Genomic DNA, 19,859 nt, shown 5'->3' on the forward strand with positions numbered 1-19,859 from the left:
AAACTCAAATGAGGAATAATCATCCATAAAAATCCCCATATAAAAATGTCGATTACCAATGTAACTAAACCAAAGTCCTCTCCTGATTAAATACTAAACGTGGAAAAAATAATAACCATCTCTCATGTTTCCATTTCTCCATACCATAAAAAGAAAAAGACCCCTGATATATTTAATGAAATCCACATAGTCCATATTTCTAGATGCTACTGGGGGTAACTCAACATATCTCATATACATCTGGTATTAATCGGTGCTGTCTGGTGGGGCCAACCTTGCTCTGAATTACTATGTTCAGGCTTTGGTAACATACCAAGAGATATCCTCATTTAGGCCTTTACATGTAGTATTAAGTTGGAAAATCCAAAATGTTTCCTGTTTTTTACGAGTTATTTCCATCGGCTGACCTGGTTTTTGCTGAATTTTTTCTATTATGCACCACTTTAGTTCTAATTCTGTGTGGTGTGCTTCCAAAAAATGTTGGACTAGAGGTGCTGTAACTTTCTTAGTCCTAATCGCTGACTTGTGTTCGCTAAAACGTAGACGAAATTCCCGGCCTGTCTCCCCCACATATGCTAATCCACATGGGCAGAACAATATGTACACAATGTTATAACTTCTGCAGTTGGTGAGATATTTCAATTTCACCTCTCTTTCATTATATCTGAGTAGATCTGTAACCAACGCTGCTTCACATGCATGGCATGCGCCACATCTGTGGTTGCCCAGTATAACAGGAAGACCGGTAATAGAAGTTTGATTTTCCAAACTCTTGGTTTTGTTGTGTGTATGAACCAACAGATCCAAGAGGGCAAGCCCCTTTGTTGTTGATTGAGTTTCCAAGAAAGCTAAGGAAAAAGGTTTAAGAGCTTGTCAATCTAGAGTCTTTCATGTCTAGATTTCTGTGTTGGTTCCTTCATCCGATCTGATGGCAGAGCTTTAGACTCTTCTCTACACCTCCTTTTCTGTTTTGCCATTATTTCTAATGGATGAGGTGGTTTTATTATCTAAGTGGTAGTAGAGGTGGAAACATTGTGATTGATTGACTTCTTCATGATTTTAGATAGTTTTATGGGCTGTCCTTTGGGTTGTTGAATGACTGGTTTGTGTTTTTTTATTTATTTTTTAGCCTTTTGGTGTGCTTGTGGTGATGAAGTGTAGTGAATCTTTGTTCATTAGTCAACATTGTGTGGGTTCTGGTGAATAGTCAATTTACATTTTTGCAGTCATTTTGGGACACATGTATCAAACATTTTTTGCATTCCCTAACAGGCCGATTCTCAGAATGCATAAAGGGCGTTTTAAATGTAACAAACCCTATTTTGCAAATCGGTTACCTGTTACCAAATTGCAAAATGGGTTTCCAATTCAGTATTTGGAAGGGGCTTGTTTAGTGTGTCCCTTCCAAATACTGAATCGTAACGGTATATATGAATGTTTTGTGACCATGAATGCGGTTGCAAAACATTCGCAATTTACCACCAACTTCAAGTTGGTGGTAACCCTTTAACAAACCCCTCCCCCTTGGTGAATGTATGTCAAAACCTTTTTAGGAGCAGGCAGAGTTCCCACGGACCATTGCCTGCTCTTAAAAACACCAAAGGTAAAACTTTTATTTTTCATTTTTTCTAGCATCTGTTTTCCTATACGAAAAACAGGCTGATAAAAAAAAAAAAAAAAGCTTGCTTTATTGAAAAGCAATCCATGATATGGTGGTCTGCTGACCTCAGCAGGCCACCAACCCTGTGATTTTAGTGATTCCTAGGGGGTTGCAAATTGCGACCTACCTCATTAATATTAATGAGGTAGGTCTATATGCTTCCCCCTATGAATCAATACTTAAAACTCTTGGATTTACATACATTTGTAATGGCGAATACCTAGTTGCGATTCCCTGAAAATCGCAATTAGGTAATCGCCATTACAAATGTTGATATAGGTGGCACTATGTTCTAGTATGGAAGAAGGCTGTTGAAATTTCATAAGATGAGCAGTGTATGAAATAGTCTTGTATGGCATCTACTGGTTATTGAAATCTGGGTATTTAAAATGGCATCTTGAAACATTTTGCTTTTGTATTCATGACATGTTCCACTTCAGTGCATGTCTTTGTATTTTGGATGTTGCCAATCTTTCCATTTGTTTTTTTGTGGTGATCAAAGCTCAAAATGTTACCACTCTCGCCTTGACTTGCATAGTTAGCTTGCAAATATTGTCAGATCAAATTCTGAGAGGGAGTGATTAATTGAACTCCAGCGATTCATGTTTAGATGCTGTGAGCTAGAGATACAGAGGCCAGTTGCAATTTCTTTCCCAGTGGCTTGATTGCTTGTTTGATATATTTTACTTGGACAGTTCGTATTTACTTGTGATAACCATTTGTCTGTATACTGCTAAACTTTATTTGCAGTGGCCATTGAGTTTGTGATCTTTTTAAACATCAATTTTCAGTTTCTGTATAAGATAGACCATAGTATCCTTTGTTGTACTGCACTATGGTATTATACATTTTAAAGATGTTGTAATATAACATTTGTTTTATAATTAAGGCTCCCAGTTTTCCATTTTTACTGATTTTTACAGATAGATACTGACAGAAAACTATTTATTTTCCTGTCTGTATTTATTTTCAAATACGGAAAAATACAGAAAATAGGCCTTTTTTGGATGATTATTTCTACTGTCAGTCATGAATGCCTCCTCTCACCCTACCTGGGAGTTGCTGCAGAGTTCTTGCCACATCGCCTCTTGCCACTACGCCACGCCTCGCGGCCCCCGCTGCGCGGGCGCCGCTCGTGGGTTGAAGATCTTGCTGGGGATATCGCCATTGGACCGTGCCTGGCCATTGTAGGAGCCACGACCTCGCTGCTGACCCTCTGCCCCACACACACGGCCGGAGGCGGGACTGCGAGGACCAGCCTGCTCAGCGGCGCTGATCGGCCGCAGCTGGTCCTCTTCCCGCCCCTTCCTGCTGATAAGACCCTGTGGAGCGTGTGTTTGTTGGGAGCCTCCTCTCACCCTACCTGGGAGTTGCTGCAGAGTTCTTGCCACATCGCCTCTTGCCACTACGCCACGCTTCGCGGCCCCCGCTGCGCGGGCGCCGCTCGGGGGTTGAAGATCTTGCTGGGGATATCGCCATTGGACCGTGCCTGGCCATTGTAGGAGCCACGACCTCGCTGCTGACCCTCTGCCCCACACACACGGCCGGAGGCGGGACTGCGAGGACCAGCCTGCTCAGCGGCGCTGATCGGCCGCAGCTGGTCCTCTTCCCGCCCCTTCCTGCTGATAAGACCCTGTGGAGCGTGTGTTTGTTGGGAGCCTCCTCTCACCCTACCTGGGAGTTGCTGCAGAGTTCTTGCCACATCGCCTCTTGCCACTACGCCACGCCTCCTCTCACCCTACCTGGGAGTTGCTGCAGAGTTCTTGCCACATCGCCTCTTGCCACTACGCCATGCCTCGCGGCCCCCGCTGCGCGGGCGCCGCTCGTGGGTTGAAGATCTTGCTGGGGATATCGCCATTGGACCGTGCCTGGCCATTGTAGGAGCCACGACCTCGCTGCTGACCCTCTGCCCCACACACACGGCCGGAGGCGGGACTGCGAGGACCAGCCTGCTCAGCGGCGCTGATCGGCCGCAGCTGGTCCTCTTCCCGCCCCTTCCTGCTGATAAGACCCTGTGGAGCGTGTGTTTGTTGGGAGCCTCCTCTCACCCTACCTGGGAGTTGCTTCAGAGTTCTTGCCACATCGCCTCTTGCCACTACGCCACGCCTCGCGGCCCCCGCTGCGCGGGCGCCGCTCGTGGGTTGAAGATCTTGCTGGGGATATCGCCATTGGACCGTGCCTGGCCATTGTAGGAGCCACGACCTCGCTGCTGACCCTCTGCCCCACACACACGGCCGGAGGCGGGACTGCGAGGACCAGCCTGCTCAGCGGCGCTGATCGGCCGCAGCTGGTCCTCTTCCCGCCCCTTCCTGCTGATAAGACCCTGTGGAGCGTGTGTTTGTTGGGAGCCTCCTCTCACCCTACCTGGGAGTTGCTGCAGAGTTCTTGCCACATCGCCTCTTGCCACTACGCCACGCCTCCTCTCACCCTACCTGGGAGTTGCTGCAGAGTTCTTGCCACATCGCCTCTTGCCACTACGCCACGCCTCGCGGCCCCCGCTGCGCGGGCGCCGCTCGTGGGTTGAAGATCTTGCTGGGGATATCGCCATTGGACTGTGCCTGGCCATTGTAGGAGCCACGACCTCGCTGCTGACCCTCTGCCCCACACACACGGCCGGAGGCGGGACTGCGAGGACCAGCCTGCTCAGCGGCGCTGATCGGCCGCAGCTGGTCCTCTTCCCGCCCCTTCCTGCTGATAAGACCCTGTGGAGCGTGTGTTTGTTGGGAGCCTCCTCTCACCCTACCTGGGAGTTGCTGCAGAGTTCTTGCCACATCGCCTCTTGCCACTACGCCACGCCTCGCGGCCCCCGCTGCGCGGGCGCCGCTCGTGGGTGAAGATCTTGCTGGGGATATCGCCATTGGACCATGCCTGGCCATTGTAGGAGCCACGACCTCGCTGCTGACCCTCTGCCCCACACACACGGCCGGAGGCGGGACTGCGAGGACCAGCCTGCTCAGCGGCGCTGATCGGCCGCAGCTGTCCTCTTCCCGCCCCTTCCTGCTGATAAGACCCTGTGGAGCGTGTGTTTGTTGGGAGCCTCCTCTCACCCTACCTGGGAGTTGCTGCAGAGTTCTTGCCACATCGCCTCTTGCCACTACGCCACGCCTCGCGGCCCCCGCTGCGCGGGCGCCGCTCGTGGGTTGAAGATCTTGCTGGGGATATCGCCATTGGACCGTGCCTGGCCATTGTAGGAGCCACGACCTCGCTGCTGACCCTCTGCCCCACACACACGGCCGGAGGCGGGACTGCGAGGACCAGCCTGCTCAGCGGCGCTGATCGGCCGCAGCTGGTCCTCTTCCCGCCCCTTCCAGCTCCTCCCCTTGATAACGCATCATAGCCGCGCGCACGCGGGACGCGCGCGGGACTAAGGCCGGGGCGAAGCCCGGGCAAAGGGCGGGCCCTCTGTGGCCCTCAGAGGCACGAGAGGGACGGGACGGGCCACCCCCCTTGGTTCCTACTGAGCAAGGTACAGTGGAACTTTGACCCACATCTCTGCATATATTGCAGAGACACCAGGAATTCCATAGACTTTATTTATTTATTTATTTATTTATATTTTTTTTTTGCGGGACTCTGTTTGCTGCACCGTTGCCATGTCTTTTAAAGGGGCTTCCAAACTCAGTACTCTCCCAAGTGACTCTAGTAGGGGGAGGTCAGACTGTTATATAAACAGGGCTTTATCACCCGTGATTCATGATTTGGAAGATCTAGAAACCCGTTTGCCCCTTCATAGCGTAGATTGCAAACATCCCGAGGAGCAGCTAGTCGATATAGCATCAAGTCTGTCCTGGTTGGAGGATTTGAACGCCCTATGTCATATTCGATATGTACCAGTTGCACCAGTTGAAACCATACCAGTCACACCCCAAGTCCTACTCAGCCCAACACTTCCCGCACTTTCGCTGCCGGACTCTCTATTGATCGCAAATGATAACATTCTGGCTGCCCCACTCCTTTCCCCGTTAGTGAAAGTAAACACTAAACAACTAGGGAACCCTAAAATCCCTATGGTCACAAGAAAGCGCCCCGGGGACAACAGTATGGGGAGGGAAGCTAAACTGCTTAAGCCTTGCATAAGTTCCTTACCGTCCGTCAGCGCCCCACCCACAGCTTCCCAGGCCCGCGATAATCTTGAATCCTTTGTACCCCCCTACCAGGCCGCTCTTCTGGACCAGATTGAACGCTTGGTTACTTCTCTAATATCCCCTTTGACTGCAAAAATCAACTCCTTAGTGGATAGGTTACGGGAAATAGAGACCTCATTCAGGGCATCGACTCAACTTGACAAGAGCCTGGCAGGATTGAGCCAACCACAGCCTTTACCCGCTACCGTGGTTTCTAAGTTAGCTCCTCAAAGAAGTAGCAACCCCCCTAACAGACCCACGGTCCCACAGAAACGCCCATGCATCTCCTCGTCATCCGATACCGAGCCCATTATCACCAAGAGTATCTTTACTGATGTAGGGGTGCCAAATGTCTCTCCTCCCTATGAGGAGAAAACTATTAATCTAGATTATACCAAACACATACATCTGCCCCCAATTGCCGCCCCCTTTGTCTGTGTCCTCACTGGTGTCTCACCAATCGCAAAGGGAAAAACCGAGAGACCAGAGGATTTAAAACACAAGGTCATCTATTGGCTGTCTAGGAATAGACCCTTGCCAGCGAACATTGATGGTGCCATTCGAAGTGTTAGAAGGGTGGGATGGCTCGGCCCCCTTCCAAAAGATCTCCCAGGAGACCTGGTGTTAGTTAGATTCTGGAGCGATCGGGTGGTGCCTTATCTACAAACTTGGTCTTCACAATCAGGGGATGGCCCGATCTCTGTCTGGGGGCTCCATGATTTCTACCCTAGGTCCCGCTACCCTCGGACCATAAAAATAAGACCAGAGAGAAAACACTATTTTACTAACTACCGGCCGGACCGGAGTGTGTATGTACAGAATGGCTTCATCAACCCCATCCCAAATTTCTTTTCATGTATTGCTTTTTAGTAGTGGTATATTGTATTGAAAAGGTTCCTAATGAGGTGTACATAATGAGTTATGTTTTTATGGGTATTGTAAATATTGTTTTATAGGATGAATTCGTCAGTTAGTTTGCTAAATTTAATAACATTTTAACCATTGTATATGCTTAGTTATGTGTAGCTCTTTATTTATAATTGTGTGATGTATAATGATTACATGTTTTTGTGCTTTTATGACACAACTGTCGAATAAAGCTTATTTGATTTGATTTGCCAGCTTAGTAGGTGTACAAATGTGGAGGTAGGGGAGATTTAAAAAGGCAATAGATTTCCTAATTAAGCTTAATTAAGTGCAGATTTACAGTTGTTTATTCTAATTTATAATGCAAGTGTTTTCAGATAACGCTATTGCACTGTCTACTTGCTGGACATTCAAAGGCGAGTATACATTTATCAGTTAAATAAATGTGAAAAAACTATTGAAGCTCCATTTATACAGAAAACACAAAATAGATATGGATAAATACAGACGGAAATGCCCAGAAATAAATACCACAAAACCGGGAGCCATATTTATAAAGCACAATGGTACGCCTCATTGTATCGGATGTAGATAGCGAATTTACTTTCACTTTGTTTACAGGAGCCCTAAGTTGGTTATCGCCTAAATAAACGTTATGTCTACAGTCTGGGCCACAGTCTCCTTTTCCTTTGTTGTACTTCACTTTGGCATATTTATTGATTTTATGATATATTTGTTTTGTGATGCACAATGGTAATTTTCATGAATATAAATATGTACTTCATACACTATGTTTACTGTAGCCATGGAGTTGGTGATCGTGCAAATAAAAATTATCTTTACAAACAACATTTTTTACTGAGCCACAGAAACAAATATTGTTTAGCTTTAGTGATGTGGAGGAGCTTTGTGTTTTCTACAGTATTCATAAATCTATTCTTAATTATTCTGATGTGCCCAACGTAGCAATTTCTCAATTGGGTTGAAGCATTGCATCTTGTCTATAAGCGCCTTTTATATAGAATATATATGTAATTCTGCTACAGTTTCTAACCTAGTTGTTTTTTCTTTTTCTTGTAAATAGGTTTTTCGTTACCAGTCATAAATATGCACCATATGATAAAAATTTAATTTTAGAATTATTAAGCAATTCTTAGTAATGCTTGATTACCAACTTAGGTTAGGCCAATTACAAAACCGGTATTGTGAGGTGAGTAGCATGTTGGAGCCAGTTGTGGTATAAATAAGGGAGAAGCCTTTAGCACAAATGAAAGCTGCTGCGTTACATCACTTTACAAGATCTATGCAATTTTTGTAAAGCTATTCTTAGGACTTTACAGTGTAAATGTTCAAGCACAACAGGGATACTGAAAAATCAGTTTGCTACTACTTCAGCAGCTTCTTAAGGAAGACAAATACTGTTTTAAAGTATAGAGTGTATTCTATTGCAAAAGAAGCTCATTACTGAACTACAGCAGTAGTTTTGCAGCTTGATATTTTGGGAGATTTTCATGTGGCCCACTCTGTCCCCGTTTGGAGTTTGGAGGACAGTAAATGCATTCACACCTCTAGAGTTTTATTTAGCATGCACACACGAGGAGACAAAAAATGGAAGATGCCCTTGATGTACTGGGTATGGTCTCCGGGGCTGAAGTCACAGTGAGTCATTCCTGCTATGCCTATGGTTAACAAATTATTTTTGAGTTTTTTCACAAAATCGAGATGCAATTCCCGAACCCATCTGCTAGATGGTAGGGATTTGTATAGCATGTAAATCTGTAAAATACATTGTTGTAAAACATAATCTGTGGACAGGTAGCATTTGCCTTTCTTTTCCTAGAGGAAATAAATGATTATCTGCAATTTCTTTGTGTTCATGTTCGATTATAAGCAGAGGTGCTTAATCAGAACTACAGATGTTCTCCATATAAAATCAAAACACAGGTACCAATGTTAAACACTTTGAATACTGTATGACCCTGTATGTGCTTTTTTATTAATGTAAAACTAGTGATGGTGTTATGATGGGGAAGCATAATTCACCCATTTTTTTTTTATTTTAAACATGCACAATGATTATTTTCCTTTTTTTTATAGATCACTTTAACGAGATGTACAAGATAACCCTTCATCACAATCAAACCCACTATGTTGTTCCGAAGGGTCAATATCTGCCCTATTTCAATTTTGCCAAAGTAGCAAAGCGAGCAACAGAAGGTGCTTACAGTGAAAACCCGATTATAAGACATGCTTCAGTTGCCAATAAATGGAAGACCATCCACCTGATCATGCATAGTGGAATGAACGCCACAGTGATCCAATTCAACTTCACCTTCCAAAACGAAAATAATGAAGAGTTCAAAATGCGGATAACTGTTGCTGTTGACACAATGCAAGAGCCTAAGCTCAACGCAACTGAAACTCCAAAGCAAGAAGCTGAGGTCACAAAATCAATATCACCAGCACCTGAAGCTGAAGTCCTGTTTGAAGATATTCCAGAAGAAAAGCGTTTTCCAAGATACAGACATCGGCTGTCTAGTACCGTTGCCATGATTCATGAAAACATGAGCATATCTTTCCCAAATCAATCTCACCTTCCTCAAGAAGTCCAAATTGCCCTGAAGTCCTTGGACACTGAGCTAGAAAATGGGGATCTCACAATAAAAGGATACCAGTTGTCCAAAGCTGCTCTGCTAAAGCCTTTTCAGAACACTTCTCAACAGAGAACAGAGAAGCCCTTGCAGAAGATTCATGGCATTGGTGAAAAACATTTGCAAGCGAATGTGGAAGGTGCTGCAGAGAACTTAAGTAAGAATTCACAGAAGCCTTATAAAGACTTGAATGTGGGTGAAGCAAAAGTGTTGCCTGCGGAGCAGAAAATGCATGATCAGTCAAATTCTGTTTATTCAGTGGTGAGAAATGAGGAAACTGAGCTGAAAGACACATCCATAAAGAAAAATAATCACTCAGTTTCAAAATTTAAAAACGATGGGAATAACATGGAATCTCTAGAAGGAAATGTGGATGTGCTTCTGACAAAGCAAGTCTTGCAGTCCAGAGAGAAAAGAAATATTAAGAACAACAGAATAAAGGAGGATCATGCTGAAGGAGTCACCATAGGAAATAATGTTGTGCCAATTAGAAAACTACAGTATTATGATGTGGATTCTAAAGGATTTTTACCTTGGGAAAAGAAGAAGTATTTTCAGGATCTTCTTGATGTGAGTATAAAATGGGAAGAATGTCCTGCTGAATGTTAAATTATTTGGATATCCTAAGTTCCCCCTTCTGTTCTACATGTGAACTATTTTTCTCTGCTGTGTAAACTACCAGATTATTTTGCCAAAGCATTTGCGAAGCAATGGCCTTGCTAATCAGAAATGTCTTACCCCAAAACTGCAGGGCATTGCTTGTGGGTGTGTTATTGTGATAAAAAGCCAATCATGGTTTCTTTGTGCAGCAGTAATGTCCATCAGGCCTGGTGGATTACAACATGTACCAATGTTCTTTGTAATGCATGCCCCAGTGTTAAAGAATACTGTTCTTATATAGTGTACACACCTACCTGCAGGATCTGGTTATGTTGTCTCTCCATGAAAGTGTTGTGTTACTCCTAAATTATTGGTGTCACAAGGGGTGGATTTCCTAAGCTTCAAAAGGAAACTGACATCTTGGGAGAAAAGGAACACTGGCAAACATCTCTCACCCATCCTCACTGAGTTATGCTCATTTAGACAAGAACTTTAAAAATCATTGATAAGCTGTTAAAGAATTTCTTCTATGCCGATGATGTAATAGAGCCCCACCTTGAGCACCGAAATCAGTACATACACATTTATATATATTTTTTTACTGTATTGAGTTATGCGCATCTTGATAAGAGCTTTAGGAATCATTGAAAAGCTGTTAAAGAATCTTTTATATGCCGATGATGTAATAGAGTCCCACCTTGAGCACTGAAATCAGTACATACACATTTATAATATTTTTCTTTACTGTATTTAATGTATTGTACACTACTAGTCTACACATAATGTGAATGAGAATGGTTGAAAATATTATGAAAAGCCCAGCAAGTAATATACAAGTAATATACAGATCAAGGTTAAGAATAAATACACCCAAATCATATTTCAACATACGTCTCTTATTTGTTTTTTGTTAAATAGTTTTATTGAGGATATGTAGAACACTAACAATCATAATAACAGGTGTAACATTGCAATATAACAATTACAAATCAGAGGTATTGTAATTTGTAAAATATGGGAAATCGCTAAAAATTGTGAAATAAGAAAGAAGAATATTATTTAATATAAAAAGAAAGAAGAGAGAAAAAATAAATGAAGGGGTTGAGTAGAAAGCATATGGGACAAAAATTGAGGGAATTTATGGAAATAAAAAAAGATAGCTAATTAAGGTAACGGTCAGTGCAAAGATAAATAAATAGTAAAGGCTAACCAATATAAATCCGATTTAATTTTATGGCCTAATGATAACGAAGAGACAGAAGACATTCTATGTTTGTCACAATTAAAATTCCACCATGTTAACTCGGGGATCTTAGAGGCATCTTTCCAACACAATAGTATAACATTAAAATCAAGTGCAATAAAAAGAACCAATAACAAAGGTTTTGGGGGGGGGAGGTGTTTCAAGTCAGGCAACATAGATCCTAGGAAAACATTTTGGATTGTTAACAATACATTACAATTGAAAGATATTTAAATATTTAGACCAATAGTGTTCCAAAAGTCAGATACCTGAGAGCAACAATGAAGTGAGTTACAGTAGCATTGGAAAAATGAACAAGACCAACATGGTATGGAAGCAGATAAATCAAATTTGTAAAGACATTCTAGAGTAATATTAGATTTATTGTAAATAAGAAATAGAGATTTTGTAATACGTGCAGCTTTGGAAGTGTTAAAAGCTTTTTTTATTTATTAGTCAATCCATAGCGTATAACATAAGATATTTAAATAAATGATTATACATAGTCATTACACAGATATTTCTTCAAATAGACATGTTGGAAGCTTTAAGTCAAAATGGATATCCGTACTGAACAGAGAATGATGAGGAAAGACCAGTTTCCCATAACAGTTCAATCAGATTTGTGCGTGGAGAAGTTGATGATACAAGTTTGTGTTTGTATGTAAATATATATATTTTGAAACAATCTCCCACGGTTCGAGGAGCACTCTGAAGCAAACCCAGTGCAGACAGCCAGCCTTCCATCATTGAGAACTATATTTTCAAGCCTTATGCGTTTCGGAGTTTTATACTCCTTGTTCACAGGCATCATGTACAGCTGGACAGTTTAAAAAAAAAAGCAAATATCCCAGAATTCCTTAAGGTACGTCTCTTGTTGTGCATTCTGGGATGTATAGCACGATTTCCTTTGAAGAATGCTTCTTTTGATGATTGTTACCTTAGTAGGCTCTTCGCTTTGACATGCAATTATTTAAAAGTTGACATTTCCCTTTGGTGCGCCTCCAAACGAAAGATCCCAAGATCTTTCATTTGGAAGGAAGAGTGTTAGGTGTACACTTTCCAAGTTCAAACTGTCTACTCTTGAAAACGGAAAAGTAACAACAAAATGGCAATTCTTTACGACTCAGACCAATTATGGACTATTGGCAAAAGATCTCTCTATGTTCTCTGTATTGTTACAAAAAGAAAGGGTGAGTCAATTCATTAATGTTCTAAGATGTGCAGCCAGCTGGAAATATAGGTAATTTATTACATCTTGCATTCCTATTCCAGTGTGCAGTGTTAAAGAGGATTTATCTTTATGTGCCCGAGTATATTATCATTAGTGCAGAGCTTATCATGAAAGTTGGTGGTGCCAATTCCTTTCATGATGTGCTCTCTGCTGTTTCAGTCTTTGGTTATTTATACATGCGGTTATAATGAACCAAATGGGGTGCTATGCGTAGCTCATGATTAGGTTTATGCGGCACACGTTCAGTAGACACTAATTGTGCTGTAGTTGTGAGCTGCATTATATAGCTGGAAGCGGTGAACGCGCCCCGTACTCAAAGTGTAAAGGTGCGTTTTTTCTTTAGTCTGTAATGGTTCAGGTGCGCGCAGAGGTTATATCTAGCAGAATTCGGTATGGGCGCCTCGTTTTGTTAAATCGCTAGCGTGGTACAGAACGCTTACTCGAACCGAGTAATGCCTCCCTTCTGGTTTACTTAGTGCATACCTTATGTTTTACAATGCGGGCATCGTCAGGCGGCCAAACATTCTTTCTCCTGCTGAGAAATGAACATTGCACATGACTTATTACACCCGATGGGTTCATACGTTACAGTTTTGTTGAACGGAGTCCATTCGCCTGCTTCTACCTTCGGTGCTGCAGCAGCACTGCTTGTGCTGACTCTTCCTCTGGGGGCCCGGTTGCGCTTCACGTCCAGGTAGTGTGTTTATTTAAGAGGAGGATAGAGCTCAAGTAAAGACTATGCGGCGAGAATTTGCCACAATGTCTACAATATATTTTCAAAGAGCATATAATATTCACAACCGCTGATGTATAAAAAAGGGGTGATGCATGTACAGGGAATGGCAGACATTATTTCCTTATTAAGAGCTTTAGAAGATACCCTTATGCCTGATGTGATGCATAGAAATAGATAAGGGCAGTTGACAGTCTGGAGGAGATGTAGCCTTGATTCTATGGCAGTCTCATTGGTTTGCTCTTAACTAGTTTCAATTGGAGACCACTCATATTTCCTAGACCCCAGGGCCATATGAGGAGGTCTGCGTTCGTGTCCCATTTCTCCGCGCAAAACTAAAAATAAAGGGGAAATAATGTCCTTCCATCTCAAAAAAAGGGGTACTTCCTTGTTAAAAAGGTTGGTCATGTGAATGCATCTTGATGAGGGTCATTTTTAGTCTTACTTCTCGTATGGTCTAGTAGTTTAGGCTCAGTCACGGGATATTGTCATTGAGTCCTTGGGTATTGGTTTTGAGTTGGTGGACCCATCTCTGCTACTTTTCAAACAGTACTTTCTCTGCATTGTGATTTTTAGTTGCGAGTGTTTCCATAATGATCCAGTGCAAATCATCCACTGTGTGTTTTGCTTCAATGTAATGGTTACTCATTTTCGTGGTATTCGTTTGCATTTGACGTTGCTCCTGTGTTCGCATATTCTCTGTTTTACCTTGTGACATGTCATCCCTATGTAGCTTAGGGTACATGGTCAAGTGATCATATAGATTGCGTGTGTTGTATTGCAGTTTGTGTGGTATTTGATGGTCCATTTGAAATCAGGGAGAAGTTCGATGTTTTTTGTTGCTGTTGTTCAGTTGCAAATAGAACATGAACCACACGAGTAGTGACCAACGACCAGGGGGTTGTTCCAAAGTCGTGAGGGGTGCTTCTCCTCGTGTTTTTGGGGAGGTCTGGTGTGTACCAGTATGTCTCTGAGATTTCTGGTTCTCTTGTTTGCAAACCTCGGTTTAGGCCAGCACAGGGATCCCGAAGTCAAGATTCTCCAATTTTGGTTTATTAATTTTCTTTACTTTGTTGGAGGCTGTGTTGTAGGTAGTTACACAGGTAATTAAATCTTTTTCTGGTACCTTCGGTGTTGTATCTAGAAGGCTCTCCCTGGGCTGGTTTCTGGCCCTCTTTTGGCATTTGTTGATGATTTTCCTGGGATAGTCGTGGTTTTTTAGTTTTGCACAAAGATCTTCTGCTTGTCTTTTGTAGTCCTGAGTCTTGCTGCAGTTACGCCTGAGTCGTAAAAATTGACTATAAGGAAGGTTCTCTCTTAGTGGTTGGGGGTGGAAACTCTTGTAGGAGAGTAGACTGCTCTTTGATGTTGGTTTAAAGAAGGTTTTAGTATGTAAGGTATTGTTTTCAGCATATATGGTTATGTCCAGAAAGTCGAGTTTCGTTTTGTCTGCTGTGTATGAAAATTTTAACCATTCATTCCTGGTGTTTATCCATCTGTGGAACTCTTTTAGGCTTACCATATCAGCCTCCCAGATAAGGATGATATCGTCAATATAGCGCTTCCAGAATACAATCCTATGGTGGTAGGGATTTGAGATGTTCTGTATATGGGTTTGCTCGAAGTCGCTGACGTACAAACCAGCCACACTTGGGGCAAAAGTGCTGCCTACCGGAAGTTCCGTGGCATTGTTGGTATAGGGTATTGTACTCAAAGTAGTTCTCTGTTAGCGCGAGCCTACAGCATTCCAAGACAAAATGTCTCGGAGTTTTGAAATCCCACTGTCTTCTGTAGAGCAGTGTCTCAAGGGTGTCCAGGGTCTTTTGCTGGGGGAGGCTCGTGTGGAGGCTTTCTACGTCTAGCCCGACAAGTAACATACTCTCCTCTGAGTATCTCCGGTCTTTCAGAAGGGTTAGTAAGTCTCTGGTCTCCTTTAGATATGTTGGTGTTTTTTGTATCATTGGTTTCAGGTACTGATCAGCAAACTGTGAAAGAGGTTCCAGAATGGAGCCTATCCCCGAGACGATTGGTCTCCCTGCTGGGGGTTTTCGTTCCTTGTGGATTTTTGGGAACAAATAGAAATAGGGCACTCTTGGTGTTTTGGTCTGTAAGAATATTGCCTCATTTGAGATCCAGTCGTTTAATTCTGCCTCATCAACCATCAATTTTATTGTTCTATGTAGTCTTTTGGTCGGGTCTGTGGTTATTCTTTTATAGAATTTCTCATCTGTTAGTAGTTCAGCACATTGCTGGTCGTATCGCTCTTTGCTCAACAGGATGATTCCTCCACCTTTATCTACACGCTTAATTACGACGTCTCCCTTGTTTCGTAATTCATCGAGTGCATGTTGTTCTGCCTTTGATATATTCATGAAAGGTTTTTTGGTGATATCTTTTAGGTCATCTACCTCCTTCATTATCGCCTGTTCGAAGGCTAGTATTTCGATGGGAGTCTGTTGAGGACAAAACAGACGCCTAATCGCAGCAGACCTAACATGTGGCATACACCATACTATGGCAGGTGTATGCCACATGGAGCAGGAGAGGGGGCCAGTGGCGCTCCCAGTGCCAGTGGCCTCCTCTCCTGCTCCGCTGCCACGGCCATCTCCTACTACTCAGGAGCCGGATGAGGACTGGGACGGCTCCGAGGACCCCCTTGCGCGGCAGTGTGACTCCGAGCAGGATTGGGTGGATGACCTTCAAGATGCGGGTGAACTTGATGTGTCGTCTGACCTGGGGTTTGCCTCCCCTCCGCCTACTATGGAGGAGGGCGCTTCCTACACTCTGGTGCTGCGTTGAACTGCGGAGGCTCTCCATCTCGACCTCCCTTCAGTGACCCTTAAGACCAACCTCCTTACGGAGATGCTCCAGATCGTGTTTACGTCGTCGGAACCGCTGCTCCCTTTCAATGAGGCCCTGATCGAAATCCTCTTGAACACTTGCTTGCCGCCGGCCTCGGGGGCACCGGTGGATAAGAACGTCGCAGCCTGGGGACACTGCCTTCTTGACCACACTCTCCACGCCTGAGAGCCTGGTCATTCAGGCCTCGACGTCGCAGTGTGCCGTTCCCACAGCTCCGACGGATAAGGACTCTAAAAAGCTGGACCAATATGGCAAGAGGTTGTTCTCCTCTGCCAGCTTGGAGTTGCGGTCGGTTAATACCGCCTGCTGTTTTGGGCCGTTATGCCCACGCCGTGTGGGATTCGATGGCAGAGGTCCTGCCTCAGTGTTCTGGAGAGGTCCAGTGTTGTGTCCTTAGTGGAAAGACACCAGGAGCCAGGTTGTATATTCAAGACTTGTTTATTCAGTCTTCCGATCAGGTTACAACAATGATGACTCCAGCCAGACTAGTGTGGTACCAGCCCCACCAGGAGCAGCCTCCCTAGCTGCTCAGCCCATCTCCAACTGCCACATTCACCCACTCAGTCACCCAGGCATTCCACGCATCACAGGCACACCAACATTCTAATACCAAGACACACACTGGCTGAGCAGCTAGAGGCAGCAGGGCTAGAATACATGTTATATAATTATGTAGGATATAACATTACCTCTTTTTCTTTAAACAAAAGAAAACTATTACATCATATTACAATTACATTACAGATCTCAAAGATGGAATCATAAAAGTAATTCAAATCACCAATAGCTGTTACTCTCTAGGATGCAATAAAAGTAAGCAACAATGAAGATAAAATCATTAAAGAACAAATTTCTAATCTCAAGTATGCAGCGATGATAATAATACAGCGATGATAATAATACATCACAAGAGAACCATATACTGTAAAGGAAGGATGGTTAAGATAAAAACAATTTAATTGCAAAACCCCCCATCCCCCTTCATGAGAAGATAATAACAAATATCAGAACGTTGAATTAAGTTCCATAAATACTGTGACATGAAGCACTATGACCGAAAGGGTCGAAAGAACACATAACCCAAATGCCCAAAAGCATAACCAAAAATAGTGCTAAAGGTAAAATTACCTGTGACTCAAACCCAAGAGTAGGGAAAACAAAACAAATGGGTTGTCACCCATATTACCAACCATAAAGGTAAAGTGCACAACAGAGACAGAGATCAAATCTCACAACCAACCCCGCGTAGGAGTTAAACTAGATACAACAGATGGGAGCTAACCCATGACCCAACCCCTTTCTAGAGCTTACTTACCCCGTGTAGAAGTAACTCACTGTCCCATTGAAAACATCCAAAATGGGAACTGACCCAAACCCCCTCGTAGAGGTTACATACCCCACGTAGGAGTAACACATTTTCCCATAGAACTAATAAACCTGAAGTAAAACGGGAACTGACTAAAGGTCGACCACCTATGACTATCCCTGATGTAAGGGAACTGTGAAAACCACCACAGTTAACCTGTGGCTTCACTACCTAAAAAGGTTGTAAAAGTAACACCTTACACTCTAATAAATATTTATACTAGAATATTAGTACACCTTACAAAAAACACACTGGTACACGCCGGTGAGCGACCACTCACCCGAGTTGTGATAAAACACTTTCCCTGCAGTAGAAAAAACAAACAGCACAAAGCAAGCCCATGACACATTGCACTGTAAAGTATAGTCTCGTGCGAATTAACCTAAACCCATAGTAATGCCTAACAATGCACAAGAAACATAGCAATAAATGATGTAAAAAGGCATTCACTAAAGTGAAAACTGGAAGCATAAACTATTACTCCCAAAACAATTTCACACGAACATAGACACATGCTAGCGTTGTAAAAACCATTGTGTTAGAGCTGCAGCAGGCATGGCTTAACTTACCTAATACACCAAAAGTCATCTCTGTACCAATCCAGAGCTGCAAAGATGTCATTCATGGACAGTGATCTCTGACATACATGAAACGGAGTTTCACTACATAACAATTGCTAAAATTAACAGTACTTCAAAATGTTCAAAGGAAACCTCATTCACAAAGAACATTACCAGGACATCTTTGCACAGAAGTTTTCATAAGTAATTTTGCAGATGAAAAGCAGGACGTGTAGACTCCGCATTGTACCTGTACTTCCCAAGCACAAAGAAAATGTAATCTCGGCAAAAGAAGACAGCGTGAATGGCAAGATGCGTCCAAAGATGACTGGAATGCCTGTGTGGCGAATTGACAGCAGCCGACAAACACAAAATGGCTGCACGCAATCTCACGTCCCGCCGGAAGGCTCCAGGCACATCCGTGCATTCAACTTCCGTGATGACAGAGTGCAGTGCCCACGAAGCCACGTCACAGATAAACCGGAAAAGAGAGGTAAGAATGCGCTCGAGCAAGGTTGGCACTCGCCATCAATTTTAAATCAAACTTAGACGTTTGAATAACGATCAGAACTGAAGTCTCGGCAGGGCACAATATTTTCTTGAAACTAACAAGGATAAGAACACTCCGTTACACTTTAGATCTAGGCCCCTTTTTTTTCCCTTGCACACAAGACCATAGCAGCGCAAATATAGATAAAAAGAAAAATCCACTGCAATGCTTCGTAACGGTTCCGCTCGGAGACCGAGATTAGACTGTGAAACAATGTTGGACATCTTGGTGATAAAAAAAAAAATTCTGAGGTGTCCCACTGTATTTAAAGTCTTAAAATGTTCCAATAAAGCACATTCCTCGACTGTGAAAGACCACTGATCTGAAAGTGGATCAAAAATCAACATGCTGCGAATTTACAATAAAAATAGGAAAATTTCTATCTGTGCAGGAACAGCATGCTAATTGTTCCTTTCTCATTTATTTTCCTCACGCATAAGACAGTAAAGTACTAGAAAAACACTACTTGTGTAGTCACTGCACGCTATTAGTAATAACTGCTTTAAGACTTTACATCTCAAATTGTGCCTTGACTATAAAGACGCTATAAGCTCTGTAGAGCGCTGTGACTGTAACACCAACAACTGGTCCTTTTTGACTGTACATCCCCAAAAATTGTGCCATGAACTCTTTTAAGTCACTTTAACTAAAAGGCACTCTTCTCACTTTAGCGTGATGTGGCTGGTACTCCTACACCTGGTTGTAGAGACGCTACCCATCCAACTCACAGTCATTCTTGTACATTACCAAGTGGCTGGAACTCCAGATGAGGCTGTAGTTGAACTTCTCAACCAACTCCTTGTTCACCGCTGTGGCTGGACCACCCAAAATCAATTGTAGTTTCACTACTCCACCAGCTCACAGTTGCAGATGTATTCCCAGGCTGAAGTGTCAGTTGGTGGTGACACTGCTCGTTGGGGCTGTCCAAAGGAAGGACACTGGTGGGGCTGGCGCTGGCTTGCCTGGAAATACCTTCTTTTTTTTTCTTGAAGTTGCTTGTAGGATCTCTTGGTTACTCTCTTAGATCTTTAGTTACTTACTTACTTCGTTGCTTTGCTGAACCAAGAGTCACTGGGGTTTAAGACTGTCCTCGTCGCCAAAATGATGTTGTGTCCTTAGTGGAAAGACACCAGGAGCCAGGTTGTATATTCAAGACTTGTTTCTTCAGTCTTCAGATCAGGTTACAACAATGATGACTCCAGCCAGCCTAGTGTGGTACCAGCCCCACCAGGAGCAACCTCCCTAGCTGCTCAGCCCATATCCAACTGCCACATTCACCCACTCAGTCACCCAGGCATTCCACGCATCACAGGCACACCAACATTCTAATACCAAGACACACACTGGCTGAGCAGATAGAGGCAGCAGGGCTAGAATACATGTTATATAATTATGTAGGATATAACATC

At 43.3% G+C, this 19,859-nt stretch overlaps 1 protein-coding gene across 1 annotated transcript in view; it reads left to right on the plus strand.

The window, feature by feature from the left end:
• The window catches only part of GNPTAB (N-acetylglucosamine-1-phosphate transferase subunits alpha and beta), a 542,239-nt gene that overhangs the window by 288,674 nt on the left and 233,706 nt on the right, over positions 1-19,859 (plus strand). Inside the window, exon 13 of the mRNA XM_078675067.1 lies at positions 8,749-9,872. Coding sequence (XP_078531193.1) covers positions 8,749-9,872 — 1,124 coding nt within the window. The remainder of the gene's footprint in view (positions 1-8,748; positions 9,873-19,859) is intronic.

The sequence above is a fragment of the Lissotriton helveticus genome, chromosome 1_1 (genome assembly GCF_964261635.1).
Source record: "Lissotriton helveticus chromosome 1_1, aLisHel1.1, whole genome shotgun sequence".
NCBI classification, from domain to species: domain Eukaryota; kingdom Metazoa; phylum Chordata; class Amphibia; order Caudata; family Salamandridae; genus Lissotriton; species Lissotriton helveticus.